The sequence below is a fragment of the Pinus tabuliformis genome, chromosome 3_1 (assembly GCF_031772625.1).
Source record: "Pinus tabuliformis cultivar Carrire ecotype Pingquan chromosome 3_1, CPIR1, whole genome shotgun sequence".
In the NCBI taxonomy this organism is placed as follows: domain Eukaryota; kingdom Viridiplantae; phylum Streptophyta; class Pinopsida; order Pinales; family Pinaceae; genus Pinus; species Pinus tabuliformis.
The window spans coordinates 131605017-131621393 of record NC_142301.1 but is presented as its reverse complement, the minus strand read 5'-3'; the positions used below and the strand labels follow the sequence as shown (position 1 = coordinate 131621393).

The window sequence follows — 16377 nt, the reverse complement described above, 5'->3', positions numbered from 1 at the left end:
GATCTTCAACCAAAAGATTGAATGAGGCTTTGGCAAGATTCCATTCACATAGCTCTTGTCATTCCCAGAACTCTTTGTCATCATTCAGATATTTTGTATAACAAATTTTCAGACATAAGAATGCTGAGGAAACTTGAAACCTCTTTACATTTTATATTTGGAAGTTGCCTATTTACATCCAGATACCCCTTCTCTGATTTAAAACATCCACGGAGCCATGACCAGATGTGATGAATATCATCCCTTGTAATATCCCTGGGAAACAAGTGATAGGTAGACTGTATAAATGCTAAGTTAACAGAAGAATTAGTTAAGAAATATATATATATATATATATATATATATATATATATATATATATATACAGAATAGGAAACCTCTTGCATATGGATATGGAATCTAGATCCTCAACTAAAGGATCAAATGAGAGTCTTTCGCAAGGTACTCAACTCTCATTGCTCCTATCCATCATTCTGATATCTTGTATGATAAACTTGCTCAGAAATAAACATGGATGGAACTAAAAACTTCTGTACATTTTAAATGAAAAACCACATTTTTAAAGAAATGAAACCTAAACATAAATCTGTCCCGCCATCCTAACACAATGGGCAGTGAAATCTCTGGCACCCCTTCTCTGCTACATCCAACGGGTCAGGGCCGGATATGGTGAACATCATTCGTTACAATATCCCCTAGAAACAAGTGGTAGGTATGTTGTATAACTGATAAATTTCTAGAGGAACCAGTGGAAATATATTCATATGCAGAACTGAAAGCCTTTTGCACATAGATATGAATACTCAGTTAAGAGACCAAACCAGTTCTTTGGTAAGATATATCGCTATTAAGCGAAGAAAGAATGGATTATTAATACCTTGCCAACACAATTATAATAATTTACCAGAGGACTACATCAACGACAATGTTCTCATTAACTACAATCAATAACAATGGGATACAAAGCCCACAGAGGAAGAGCATGCCAACTTGCTGATAAACCCCAGGCTGCCACAGAATTTTCTATAAACCACATACCGATGGGCTCGCGACTCGAAACCTGCAGCAAACAATTATCCCATCTAGATGCTTTGCCTGGATAATTGCAATGTGTTAAACAAATCATCAGTGCAGCAATATGTTCTGTGCCGAGGGATTCTTTTTCTATTGCAAATCTGGAACTGGGCTTTCTTTCCCAAGCATTAAATTGAAATTCAGCGTTCAAGGAAATCTCCGAATTCGTCATCCAAGGTGTCGTTCAGGTTGGGAAATACCATTTTGCGCGGACCAATTTTAGCTGAATCCACATGGGTAGTTACAGAAGCCGATCCTTCTCCTCCAGCTTCCTCTAATGTGCTGGTGTCCATAGGCTTCGATTGTTGAGGTTGAAGCCCTGATGTAGAAGTCGAAATTGAAGTGGAAGATGGAGTCATAGTGGCATAATTAGCTGCAATGGTCCGAATCTGTTGCGGGGAGAGATGAATATCATGAAGAGGGCGCAGGGGATATGGGAGAAACTGAGCAGGTGGAGATTCAGGGAAGTTGAGGAAAGCAGCAGGACCTCGTAGGCAGAAAGAGGCAGCATCATAGGCACGAGCTGCCTGTTCTGCAGTGTGGTAGGATCCCAACCATACGCGGGATCGACATCGGAGCATCCTGATCTCCGCTACCCATTTCCCCCACGATCTCCTCCTCACACCCCTGAATCTCCTGCTCCCCACCTCATCTGTCTCCGCTTCTCTGGATCTCTTCACCACAATGGCCGGATCTACTTCTTTCTTCATTTCGAAAATACCCAGAATAGGAATAAATGTACTGGCTTAAACTGCGAAAGTTATGGTGATTTGTGTATGAATATTGGCCTCTATGTAGTTATGCCCAATTGCCCATTACAATCAGATCTGCTTGGAAAACCAAATCAGATTCACATGGTGGTGGGTAGATTGGAATTGAATATTCATGAAATTGGATATTATGCGCATTTGAAAGGAGGTGACAGATATTCAATGACTTGCAGCTTTCAGGCAATTTGGGCAACTGGGCAAGTAGCTGTGTGGCGGTGATAATGATGAGAATTCGGATGAGTACGCATAAATAGCTCAATGACAGATGTGTAAAACTTGTTACACATGGCCTTTTAATGTGTATGGGATTTGGGTAGGTTGGGCTGTGGTCTAGCTGTTGGGCCGAAGCCTACAACAATTGCCAGCTCTCCGACCAAATATTGGACTGTTTCCACACGACAATGAATGCTCATTATCATTGGTTTTGTCCACGTTGTGTAACAAAGTTTTAGGTTGAGATCTAAATATCCCTAATAATCATTTCTAGCAAGTAGAGTAATAAATGTTAATGATGTATACCATTCCAATGTACGAAGTTGTTTAGGGTGAGATCTAAATATCCCTAATAATCATTTTTAGCAAGTAGAGTAATAAATGTTAATGATATATACCATTCCAATGTACGAAGTTGTTTAGATTTGATAGTGGTAAAATGTTATTTTTTCAATTTGACATGTAGATAATAGGGGTGGTCCAGTTATAGAAATGGTTTTTAGTTGACAATGTATATGATATAGCATCAACTTTTAAATGACACAGGTTGAAACTTATGTGGATGAGGATCATTGGGATATTAAACTCACATTGATTAGCAGGGATGTGATGTTGTTGTAGTTTACTTTCCCACTTTTATTTATTTCTTTTTCATTTTTTTGGGGATGGGATTTGACACGGGTTTATCATGGATACGTAGAATTGCTTCATATTTTCTCCATCGCTTGTTTATCCCCTCTCACTGTTTAAAGTCTTCATCCCACATATAAGTGTGACATCGTTCTTGAAAGCCCACTTGCTCACTCATTTGTTATTCATTGGGTTTCCCACGTGGGTTCTAATTCGTTCCAAGAATGCCTTATGGATTCTTACACCTTTGCTATAATATTCAAACACAACCCCTTTGTCTCTAATTCGTTCCAAGAATGCCTTATGGATTCTTACACCTTTGCTATAATATTCAAACACAACTCCTTTGTCTCTATTATTCAAGGCCTTGGGTTACTACGGGTTACTACGTGTTTAAGTTAAACATGATCCTTCCTTTGGAGCCATTGTAGTGAGGAAACCTTCCATATTGTGGAGCCATGAATTGAATGCCCTACCTTATGTTCTCTCTATATACTAGTGACATCAATGGACTAAGCTATTTCAGTCTATTTGGAATGTCTCTTTGGCCTCTATTGCTTCAATAGTTTATTTCACTTCATGGGTACAATGACTGAAATTCCTTCCTTGTTGGAAAATAAACGAGCAGCTCGTGGTGGAGTAGTAAAAACAAAGTGGAATGAAGGAGAAACTCTTTACATGTGAGCGATGAGTTATTCTTAATTGGTAGGAATTTATTCTTACCTCTGATGAATTTACTTTGGCTTATGTTGGTGTTATGGGTTTTACCTCTATTGAAGAGGAATTCAACATAGTTATTGTAAATATTTGATCCAAACTTAAACAAGAATGCAACAAATTACATATATAACCATAAATACAGAGATGCAACAAAAATAACACTTCATTTCTTTAATATCAAAATACTGAAATATGCTTATAAACAGAATGGAAATAAACTAGCTCGAGCGATGGTAGCTTATCTCTTAGAAGAGATGCGGCAGTTACATGCCTCTCAACTATGTCACAATGAGGCTCAAGGGTCTATTTATTATTGAACAATAAGGGAAAACTCTAAGCAACTAAAACCCTAACCCCATTGGATGTAATGCCAAGAGTCCGTGGGTCTCGTTGGGGTTAGTTGGGCAGCCAACTTTCTAGGGTCGTAACTTGGTCATATTATCTTCATTTGGCGCGTACGATACCTTGTTGGAAAGATCTCTTTGAGTACTACAAGATTTGTGGTAGGTTTGTAGGCCATCAACTTGCAACGAACCTAAAAAAAACACTGTTTAGGGGGTCAAAACTACTCCAGAAGTTCAGGACCCAAAAACTGCTAAAAATAGTAAATGTTGAAATAAATAAGGTAATAGATGAAACCGACTGAAGGTCTAGGTGGAATAGGCATGTTGTCACCAATATCCACCTATATCATTCCTTCCCCCTTAGGAAGAAATGGTCCCCATTGTGTGCAGAGCCTCCATGAGGTGAGGAAATTTCTGTTGAACCTGGTCCCTGGTGAACCACTTGCCCTGGTGAAGGAGTTGGCTTGCTTTGACAACTCAATGTAGCTAGATCCTCTATTGGCGACTATTCTTGATCTGCATGTCCATGATTTGATCAGTTATGGCCTGTTCCATGCAATTTGGGTTGAGCTCTGTTAGTGTGAGTTGTTTTGCAATGTCAGATGGGTCCAACAATGATGGAAAGTATGGTTGAAGGCGGTCTAAATTGAACACTGGGCGCAGACCAAGGAATAGTGGGATGTTGAGCTCGAAGGCATTGTCACCGACAGCCTTGGTGATGGTGTATGGCTCATATCGGAGTGGGCGAAACTTGCGGTGGGGTCCAACGAGGCGCTCCTTCTGCAAATGTAGCTAAACCTTGTCGCCCACTTGGAACTTGTGAGACACTCGATGTTAATCATGGCATTTCTTTTACTTAGCATTGGCTCTATCCAATATATCATGGAACTACTAGAAAATGTGTTGAATGTGCTCAGTGAAGCTGTTAGCCCTGTCGGCTTTGGACTGAATGTGAGCCAAATTTGCTTGAGTGGCTACAAATGGTATGACCACATCAATGGGACATAATGGTTGAAATCTCAGCCCTACCTGAAAGGGGTTGTGGCTCGTTGAGCTGTGGAGAGATCTATTGTAGCTGTGTTGGACATAGGGGAGACTTTCATCCCATGTGCGTGGATGCTTCAAGTTGTACATGTGCAAAATGTGTACGATCATCCTGTTGACAACCTCTATTTGGCCATCATTTTGGGGATGGAAAGTCGTGGACTTAGTAAGTTTTGTATCTAGCATTGACCAGAGATTTGACCAAAATGCATTCAGGAATCTATTGTCCCGATCTGAGACAATGGACTGCGGGGTCCCAAAGTGTACCATACTTGATCCGAGTTGACTCAACTCCTGGATTTAACCAAGATCTTTTGCTTCTATGATGTAGTTAGATTTGAATGTTAATAGAGCATAAAGGAACATATATGCATGTTGTAAAGAAGAAGGAACATGACAAGAATCAGCAACATAAAACACGAGATGTTGATAATGGAGTTCGTCCAGTGTGGACTACGTTTCCGGGCCCGATGTCAAGATGGTGTTGGCTGCTTCATTCAGTGCTGGAAATGGTGAAGATGTACATGGACTATGTTTTCTGTCATACAAGGATATGTGCCCTCTACATGAGTGGCAATGTCTCTCCATGAGAGGTTTCGCTACAGGAACTATCACTCACAATAGACATCCTATCAACATGACATAATCTTACATGATAATGAGTATCTTGCCATCACGGCATCAAAGGGATTTCAAACAAAACACCCATGGTGACAATGATTATCACGCCATTATGGAAACAAAGGGATCTTAATCAAAACATACATATAATCCATTATGAATATATCTCACATGAAATAGACAAAAAGATTTCACATCATACATCAAGTAGGAATCAAAACAACATAATACATCTTAGAGCAAATGATCAAAGAAGTACATGAAAACAATATTGCATATACCTCAACTATGATGTTGACTAAAGTATGGAATGCTCAACTGCTAGATCTGAATGCACCATCGAAATCGTGTCGTCGAACGGCATAAGATCGACTGTCCACACTCTGAAATCTGACACTGTCAGTTCAATCTGGAAAATGGCCAAAAAATAGAAGGCTCAGATGCAAAAACTGATTGCACCACTGAATTTTTGTTGTCAAGGGGTGTAAAATCGACTATCCATTTTTTGAATTCTGACACCGGCAAAATCTGGGCATGTATGAATCTTTTAGATTCCCTTGCGATTCTTCTAAGATTCCCTCCTCTGGGTTCACTGGAGATCTACAACTCAAATTAGAAAACTGATCTCGCCATTGAGATCCTTGTGAAATTCTGAGAAGAATGAGTATAAAGTTGGTTGTATTCTGAATCTGGGAAATTTCAGCGTCTAAGGACTCTGAAGATTCCCTCAAGATTCTCAAAGATTATCCTCTGCTATGAATCTACAAATCCGCTACTCAAAAGGCGAATATGACCTTTCCATTGTGTTCCCTACGAAAATCTGAGAAAATGACTATAAACTTGGTTACATTCTGACAAATTTTTTTTTACCTCCCAGGGAATCTTTTTAACATCTTAAGATTAACTTAAAATTAACAATAAAAATCTTTAATATTATTAATAAAAGTTAACTCAAATATTATTAATATAACTACACGCAATTTTTGTAATCTACATTTTATAATATATTTTAATTTATTGTTAAAATGTATTATTAATAATACATATGGATATACTATTTTAATTAATAAAAAAACAAAACAAAACACAATAAAACATAATTAAAATAATAAGATATAAATTAAAACAACTATAACCCTAATAAAATAACAATTTAATAATAAATTTAATAAAATATAATTAAAGTAATAAGACATAAATTAAAAAAATTAAAATGATAAAATATAATTAAAATAATAAGATATAAATTATGACCCTAATAAAATAATAATTCAATAATAAGTCAATTAATCCTAATATCTGTCGGCAATGCATCTCATATATCTATTTATTAAACTGAATAAAAAGACCAGTTTTTCATTAATCTTTCACATCCTAAAGATGAACCACCGTCGCTGGTTCGAAACGTCGATCAAAAGAAACCTAATGCGATGAATCCGGAAGATGATCTACACAATTATGAAGATCGCAGAAACCTAAAAGAAAAAAAAAAAACATCTCAATATTCTTTATAAAAATTCTTCCTCGAAAAGCGTGCCATCATGATTCTGCCTCTGTGGACTATGTCATGGTTCCACTACTTAGAACTCCGTTCTCGACATCCATTCCGCTCTTTGTTCCCCGTTTCACCTCCACCGTTCTTCCTTCGTGCAAATGAGTGAGGAAGGGTTAAATATATGTTTGAGCACAGATATTTCCAAGGAGGCACCACTGGCACTTTTTTTAAGGCGAAGGCACCAAATGCAGGAGGATCAAATTCCGTCCCCTCCAAAAATATATATAGCACATTAATTTTTAAACACGGTTTGTTTGTTGTTTTAACGGTTATATGTTTTTTTTGGGAGCGCGGTTTAATACTTTGGAGTCGTTACATATTTTGGGCGCATTTTGGTTTGGCGTACTACCACATGGGGCTACCCGGTGGTCAATCCCCGCCGGTGCCAGTGTATTTAATGTATTATGTATGGTGGGTGTGGGTATGGGCCGAGTCCATCGGAGGTGGCCCGCCCACCCCATATGTAAAGTTTGTTATATAATGTTGGTTGGCGCTAGTGGGGGTCATGGCCTGTCAGCCATTTTTTTAGTTAACTTTTAATGTGTGGGTTTGGAGTTTCCGATGGAGGTGGCGGGGGTCATGACCTGCCACCTAATTTAATATATATATATATATATATATATATATTTGTTTATAATAATAAACATTTTTGTTGATTTTGTCTAATATAAGGGATATTAGACAAATTAAGTATCTAACAAATTCGCCCGCTCCTCGGAAGCTAGATTCCATGTCCGGGACTTGGTCAATTTGTAGGACCATTAAACCTGGCCCACTGCTCAACTTTGATCGAAACTTTGGTTGGCTCTTTCTCCCTCGTACGAGCTCATATTTGAGTGACATTTGCACAATTGGAATCAGGGCGACGAGTACTTCGATCTGGTGCTAGTTTGGGAGCATTCTAACCACTTTGAATTTTGACCCTTTTTTAGTCCTCTGGGACTTCTGCATGTGTCTAGAGCCACCTGGGTCAATCCTCCCCACTAAGGAGCTTTTGGTCCTCTAAAAGCATGAAAATAATCTGCCACTTCTTTGTACCTTGTCTGCACTTTACAAGTGTTTGATAAATCACCCTTCCTTCTCCTTCACCTTTGTCCTTCAGAGCCTTAAGCGATGAGCCGATACCTGCAACCTCTGCAAACCTGTAGTACATTATTTTTCAAATTACATGCTTGATTTACAAGACTAGCTAATGACCCAAGCATCCCATACTTGCCACGAGTTCATAACACATACATGGTGGTCAAGTTTACATCAAAATGGAAACAATACCCTGGCTATGAAAATAAGGCCAAACACTATCGTTTCTTTGACAAGTGATGGAAACACAACATCACTTTCACAGTGTAAAATGCAACACAAAATAAGACCAGACATCATTGTTGCTTGACAAGTGATGGAAAACACATGATCACTTTTACATTTTAAAATGCAACAAATGATTTACAAAAGCACGACCATGACGAGCTAACATATCTAGAAACCATTTTTCACTTATCAATGTGAATGGATCACCCCCCTGTGGTGGTTTTGCTTGTCGAACGTATTTTCCAATTGGTTAATGCACCAACGCTTTTTCTTTAAGGCACTGCTCTGGATGGAGCCTCTAACATGTGGCCCTTTGATGACCACTTCGGTTGCATTGACTCCAATAAGTCTTCTTCCTCCAGATCTGCTTTACCTTCTTCTTTGCCTGTTGTTGAGACGGCCTTTCATGCCTCATCCTTTTGTGCGCTGCCATTCTCTTCTAACAATCGACAAATACATGGTTATGTAAACCAAAAAAAGTACATGTTTTACGATGCCATGTTTTACGTTCATCATTAACAACATGATTGTAATCAAAATGAACATTTGAATATCGAGACTTGTTATACCTTTCCTTGTTGTCTTTGGTGTCATTATGGTGATGAGAGCTTGCCTCAGCTCTTTCCCTACAATGGGCACTGCCATGGGATGATGGTGATGTGTTCCCATCATTCTCTTCCCTCGACGATTTCAACGATGTCTCAAAAGCATCTGACACCTTCAAGCATTCTCCTTCAGTGTATCCCAAGCCTGCAAATCGAGGTCTCTGCACAACCTCCAATGACTGAGTTATGCCTTGGCTATTAACACAAAGTTCTTCTTCCTCCTTGTACCTCATCCTGGTAAGGAGCCTCATGTTTGTCCCTGTAATTGGTATCTCCACATTTCCAACAGAAATCATACTATGTGAAGATGAAACTGAAGGGAAATCAACATCTTTTACCTCCACTGTCGAGTTGGAAAGAACTGATGAGGGCTTCTCATCATTTGTCATTGGTGGTTCGTTGGTTGTCTTGGCGCATTCCCCAACTGCTTTCCCGACATACCCAAGTCCTTTTTGATGGGGTAACTCCTCTACTTTGATGTGGTTGACAATGCCTTGACCATTAATGCCCAAGCCTTTTACTTCATACCCCATTCTCTTCAGCAGTTTGGAGCCAATTCCTGTGGTATGATTTTCAAAAATAGAGAAATCATCATCAGGACACATACATGAAGACGAAGAATTACTTTTTACCTCACATGGGTCACACTGCAGCTTTTATAAGGCCTCGTCCTTAGCTTGCAGTTGTCGTAGCAACCTTTGTTTCTCCTCTTTCTCTTCTTGTATAAGCATCTTCAATTCAACGTTATCTACTTGAAGACTCTCGTTGTAGTGCTTTAGTTGTTCCAGGGCTTCTTTTGTGGCTCGCAACTGAAGCTGCATTCGCTGCTTTTTCTCTGTCTCTTCTTGTAGAGCTTCATACATTATTTCCATCTTTTGGGACAATCTAAGCATGGTCTCTTACATCGCTTTGTCATCCTCCATCAATGCATGTTCCATTTTTCACACTCGCAATTCACATCAACGAAGAAACCTCTCTAATACCATACTTGAACCGAGTTGACTCAACTCCCGAATTTAACCAAGATCTTTTGCTTCTGTGATGTTGTTAGAATTTCATTTTAACAAAGCATAAAGGAACATATATGCATGTTGTAAAGAAGAAGGAACATGACAAGAATCAATAACATAAAACACAAGATGTTGATAACGGAGTTCATCCAGTGTGGACTATGTCACCGGGCTCAGTGTCAAGATGGTGTTGGCCGCTTCATTTAGTGCTGGAAATGGTGAAGATGTACATGGACTATGTTTTTTGTCATACAAGGATATGTGCCCTCTACATGAGTGGAAAAGTCTCTCCACGATACGTTCCACTATAGGAACTATCACTCACAATAGACCTCCTATCAGCATGACATAATCTTACACATGGTGATAATGAGTATCCTGCCATCATGGCATCAAAGGGATCTCAACCAAAACACCCATGGTGACAATGATTATCCCACCATCATGGAAACAAAGGGATCTCAATCAAAAAATACATACAATCCATGATGAATACATCTCACATGAAATAGACACAAATATTATGCATCATACATCAAGCAGGAATTGAAACGACATAATACATCTCACAACAAATGATCAGAGAAGTACATGAAAACAACACTGCATATACCTCAACTCTGATGTTAACTGAAGAATGGAATGCTCAACTGCTAGATCTGAATGCACCATCGAAATCGTGGCATCGAATGGCATAAGATTGATTGTCCACACTCTGAAATCTGACATCGTTAGTCCAATCTAGAAAATGGAAAAAAAAATAGAAGGCTCAGATGCAAAAACTAATTGCAACACTAAATTTGTGTCGTCGAGGGGTGTAAAATCAGCTATCCATTTTTTGAATTCTGACACCAGCAAAATTTGGGCCTGTAGGAATCTTTTAGAATCCCTCGTGATTCTCCAAAGATACCCTCCTTTGGGTTGACTAGAGATCTGCAACTCAAATCAGAAAACTGATCTCGCCATTGAGATCCTTGCAAAATTCTAAGAATAGTGAGTATAAAGTTGGGTGTATTCTGAATCTGACCTCGCCATTGCATTCCCTGTGAAAATCTGAGAAAAATAACTGTAAACTTGGTTACATTCTTACAAAAATAATTTTTACCTCCAAGGGAATCTTTTTAGCATCTTAAGATTCTCTGAAAAAATTATGTCTTGAAAAACATGCCATGATGGTTCTGCCTCTGTGGACTGTGTCATGGTTCCACTGCTTAGAACTTCGTTCTCGACATCTGTTCCGCTCTTCGTTCCCCATTTCACCTCCATTGTTCTTCCTCCGTGCAAACGAGTGAGGAAGGGTTAAATATATGTTTGAGTGCAGATATTTCCAAGGAGGCACCATTCGTGTGTTTGTTAAGGTGGAGGCACCAAAGGCGGGAGGTTGGGGGATCAAATCCCGACCCCTCCAAAAATATACATATCACGTTAATTTTTAAACACTGTTTGTTTGTTGTTTTAACAGTTATATGTTTTCTTTGGAGCGTGGTTTAAAGCATTGGAGTCGTTACATATTTTGGGCATGTTTTGGTTTGGCGTATCGCCACATGGGGCCGCCCGGTGGGGGTCGGCCCACGTGGGCCAGGCGGGTTCAATCCCCACCGGCTCCACTATATTTATGTATTATGTATGGTGGGTGGGGGCATGGGCCGAGTCCACCGGAGGTGGCCTGCCCACCCCATATGTAAAGTTTGTTATATAATGTTGGTTGGGGCTGGTGGGGGTCATGGCCCGCCACCTAATTTAATATATATATCTATATATATCTATATATATATATATATAAACATTTTTATTGATTTTGTATAATATAAGGGATATTAGACAAATTAAGTATCCAACAAATTCGCCCGCTCCTCGGGAGCCATATTCCATGTCAGGGACTCGATCAATTTGTAGGACCATTTGTTAGAAATTATATATTACGGAGCAATGGAACACATCAAATATTGCAGAAATATAAACACAGAAAATGCATAAAACAAGAGAGACACAGATATACGTGGTTCACCCAGTTTGGGCTACGTCCACCCTGAACAGCCAGTCCTTCCTTTCTATCATCCAACAAAATGAAGAGACACAACCTACAACAAATCCGCTGTAATATCCTCTGTTTTCTCTCACAGTCTCACCTCTCAGTTTCTTGCACGCAGAATTGTCAGGCGGAAAGAGTCGATAGTGCGGACACAACCAACCTCCCTAGGAGCCTAAGACTCTCTAGTGACAAACAAGACAAACAAGAGCGATCATTCTCTAAACATGCATTTACCATACGAGAAATCAAGTGTTTAGATCCTACCTGTAGTCCAACGCTGTTGTAGCAGTCCAGCCTCGCCGATCCGGATGAGCTCCTCCTTCACTTCGAAACCTGCATTCACTAACAATCAAACGATTAAATAGCACTTGATAATCTCATAAAATAAAACATATTTAACATATAGACCAAGGAGTACATGAAATAACTCATAAATAACAAGTTATTGAGAAGAATGGACTCATTTTCATTAATAGGAAACAAAAGGAACAATTACAACCTGAGCCTTGGTGTTGTGCAAGTCCCTCCCAGGGTCCATCAAGAGTTCTCCTTTACTTTGACAAAGCTCACCCACTTCCAAATGAAACAAGAAAGGATGGGAATCTCTCCTCACAAGCTTCTAAATGGGAGTCCTAATTCCAGCAGCATCTACCCTTAGAAATGTTTAGCTTTCAACCTCTCCTCCTTCTGGCCCAATGCCTGTATTTATAGTGCTCAAGAGGAAGTTAATCAGGTCCACCATCAATGGGATAATCCCCTCTTTGGATGGGATAGCTCCTCTCTTGATGGGATAAATTCCTCTTTCATAGGGGTACATGAACCATCTGGAGGCGATCAATACACGTCGAACAACCTTCTAGAATGCTCTAGAAATGACCACAAGTAACTTTTTAAAGATGAAACTCGCGCCTTTTGACCTTTACAAGGGTACGCACCTGCCCCTTTACATACAGAGCGTACAAGTACGCAGTTTTTGTGAACATTAGGTGCGTATACGCAGGTAAGGCCGAGAGAATCTGCGTACTAAGAGAGCAGAGGCACAAGACTTGCCCAGGAGGATAGCATGACTGTTGATAGAGCCATACTAACTGTAAATAGCCATGGTGACATTTTTTAGTGTAACAGATTGCCCCCTAAAGTGCGAAGCCTGTAGTAGATTAGGGTTTTGTATTATCTAGGAAGGGTGAAGCGCTTTATCATTTCAAAGATTATCTCGTGGAGAGCCTGGTCAGAACCTGCAATTTCCAACACAAAATACATGTATAAGATTATATTATCGCTGATGTAGGCATTCCCATACTCAGATCAAAACTTTAACTAACAGACTAACTACTCTGATACAGGAATGATCTTGCAGTACATCATAATCATAGACTTGCGTAGACACAGTATGGACACAGCCATCTGTTTATAATTGGTCTACTATATAATGAATACAAAACTCCTCGCAACCTGGATGGTGGGAACTAGATCCAGGGTCTTCATTTCTACTTCCCGAATTGGTACGATTCTAGCCATGCAAATAAATGAGTTGATGTCGAGCATGGTAGAAACCACTTGATTACCAGTCAATGATGTAAACCGTTAACAAGTGTGAGAGAGACCACCAGTGATGTCAATGGTTCTCAAAGTACCTAGTACAATCCATGAAATGTGAATAAATGAGTTGATGTCGAACACGTCACGGAATCCTTTGATCGAAAGTCAATGATGTAAATTGTCGTCAAAGGCGAGAAACCTGCCATTGATGCATGCAGACTTCAAGGTACTGTTGATTTCTAAGTCATCTTTCCAGATAATGTGCTAATGTCGATAGAAAGCGACCCGTTGCAGGCAAGCCCACAACACGAAATCATTGTTCAAGTTGAAGAAATGTTGTTGTAAGGACTGACTCAGGGATGGTCAAATGGATGACAAGTATTTTGCATATGAATGGTTTATTTGCAGAGACCTCTTGAACACATAACGACACGATAGATGGTTTGGTGACGATTGACCCAAAGTTAATACCCGGAAACGGTTGAAGACTTTCAAAGTGGTTTGATCAACTTTTAAGGCAAAGGATTTCCCAACCCAGGTGAACGGAAAGTGCCGTGTTCAAGAGCGGTGATAAGGTTCTTCTGTAACAAAGGATGACAAATTGGTTCATTCTTCTCTCTTTTCCCCCACCATTTCTGGCAAGTACCTCTTTATTTTTAACAAGCTTGAGGAGGATAACATATGCTTGATTATAAGCTCATCCTTCGGATGAGTCCAACCTAGTTTTGATTCAAACCCTAGGAAGGAGTGGTTCGTTCTTGTTTGTAATTGAACAGGTCCTTTACTGTGAAATTTTAACGAGCCTAGTATAGGAGAAACTCGGCGTTTTTCAATTTTAGAGAGTCTGAAAAACTTAAGAAGATCCAGGTTGAACTTTTTTGTAAATTTGTGTCCCCCAAGCCCAAAAAAGTATAAAATAATACCTGGGAGAACCGCTTGATCTTGCGACCAAGGAGTACTTTCATGATTAGTGTCACTGACCTGAAAAGTAAAAAGCGATCAAGGACACGTCGTTTTATTTCCGTATTGAGTTTGAAACGACAAAAACCCGGCAATCTTTTCCTGTTTTTACGGTCAGAAAAGGGCTATAAGGGGACCGTCTTCTAATTCCGTTTTAACGAGTGTAAAAGAAACGCTCGGTAATCTTTTCATATTTTTAGGAGTCAGAAAAGGGCTTAAAAGATGACTCTGATGTTTTGGTTCGTGAAAAATGACAATTTTCCCTCTAAATCCTTTTTGTCCTGCACAAAAACAACTCATTACTCATACCTGTTTAAGATAGGCAAAAATACATTGAAAAACATCTTTCCATGGTGAAAAATAAACAAACTTAGCATTCATTCATCCAAAAAACCTATAAAAAGACTTTTTACCATGTCATTTTTACCATTTTACTGTTGAGGTTGAGAAAAGGGCTTTTGACAAGAAAACTTCCTGTGGACATTGCGGAGAATCCGACCGTCAGAATCGAGCGCCGTCTCTTTCAGGTATTCCACAACATCCTCCTCTTCAATTTCATCCGTTTAGAATTTCATTTCAAGTTTTAGTTTGATTTTTTAGGGGGTTTAGGATTTTAGGATATGTTTCTCGGGGTACGCAGGTGCCCTACGAGCGACCTGCGTACCCCGACCTTTTTCGTATATAGGAAAAAGGTCGGGGCACGCAGCCCGCCTTCAGACCAGCTGCGTACCGCCGCTCTGTGTTCTGAACGCGGGGTGCGTACCCCATGAAACACACATTTTGAAACCCCAAACTCCAATTTCAACCAACCAAATTTTATTTCATGAATTCTAACTATTGTTTTTTGGTGTGTAGGGCACTCACCATGCTAGATTGGAGAGAAAGAGAACACGAGGATGTTGATTTGGCCGCAATTTGTCATCAACCTTCTATTGATGCGTTAAAAGCATGCGGTCTGTACAAATACTGGGCCATACCCGGCATGAGGGGCCAGGTGCCATTCCTTGAGTGGCTGGTTGAAAGGTGGAACATTCAGGATCAATGCTTCTACATCGGAGAGAACCAGCTCGAGATAGAGCCCTCTGACATATATTTTCTCTCTGGCTTGCCTAATAGGGGCGAGCAACTGACTCTGTCCGGGACTAGGCCGGGTGGCCAATCCCTTGCTAGCCTCCGGTTAGAGTGGTGCAACAATCAAAACCAGGAGAAAGGGATAGAAATCAAGTACATATCCCTGCCCGAACTTATGGTGATAGCCTTTACTGTTACCAGACTCTGCGGCGCAGCCGCCTTGCACATTGCCACCGGGTCCCAAATGCGGATGGCGATAGATTGCTACCGAGGCACCATTTTCAACTGATGCGATGCTGTGTTGGCCAATATGAAGGGCCAACTAACCAGGGCAAAGAACAGACAACTAAAGACCTTTGGATATGGGCATTTAGTTGTGAGCTTTGCCTTAGAGAGAGTTCCAATGCTGATCCCCCAGCATCTTACTGTTCCAGTTGGGGCTCCTCGGGAGCCTAAGTTGACGAGATGGGTTGCGGTAATGGCCCGGCATCCTGATGAGGGCGCGACAGTTGTTCGATTTCCTGATGGTTACTTTCACTGGCTAGAGGGCCAGGTCTTTGCTATTCAGGATTTTCCCTATGCCGGAATGGATTTTCGGAATGATCCGGACATGGTTCTTCCACAGGGAGAACAGTGGGATGACAGAGGTATTCCATTTTTCACAAGTTTTTAAATTATGTATTTTTTTTATTTTTTTTATATATCGCCCCAAAACTGACAGCACAAATTTTCAAAATGCAGATGTAGGTCCACGGCGTCCGGCCAACCTCCGGGCTTTTGAGAGGAGAGTACCAGCTGTACCAGCAACAGCTCCACAGGATGCGGCCGCAGAGACCTTAGCCGAGCTGGAACAGGATCTAGAGCGTCTGACGGTGGGTATA

At 40.1% G+C, this 16377-nt stretch overlaps 1 protein-coding gene across 1 annotated transcript; it reads right to left on the bottom strand.

The window, feature by feature from the left end:
• Nucleotides 1–515: 515 nt before the first annotated feature.
• On the bottom strand, nt 516–2058 carry LOC149186113 (uncharacterized). Its single transcript, XM_089410900.1, has one exon. It carries the CDS (start codon nt 1782–1784, stop codon nt 1215–1217), a length of 570 nt encoding a protein of 189 aa, XP_089267026.1. The 5' UTR covers nt 1785–2058; the 3' UTR covers nt 516–1214.
• Between the last annotated feature and the right edge of the window lie 14319 nt (nt 2059–16377).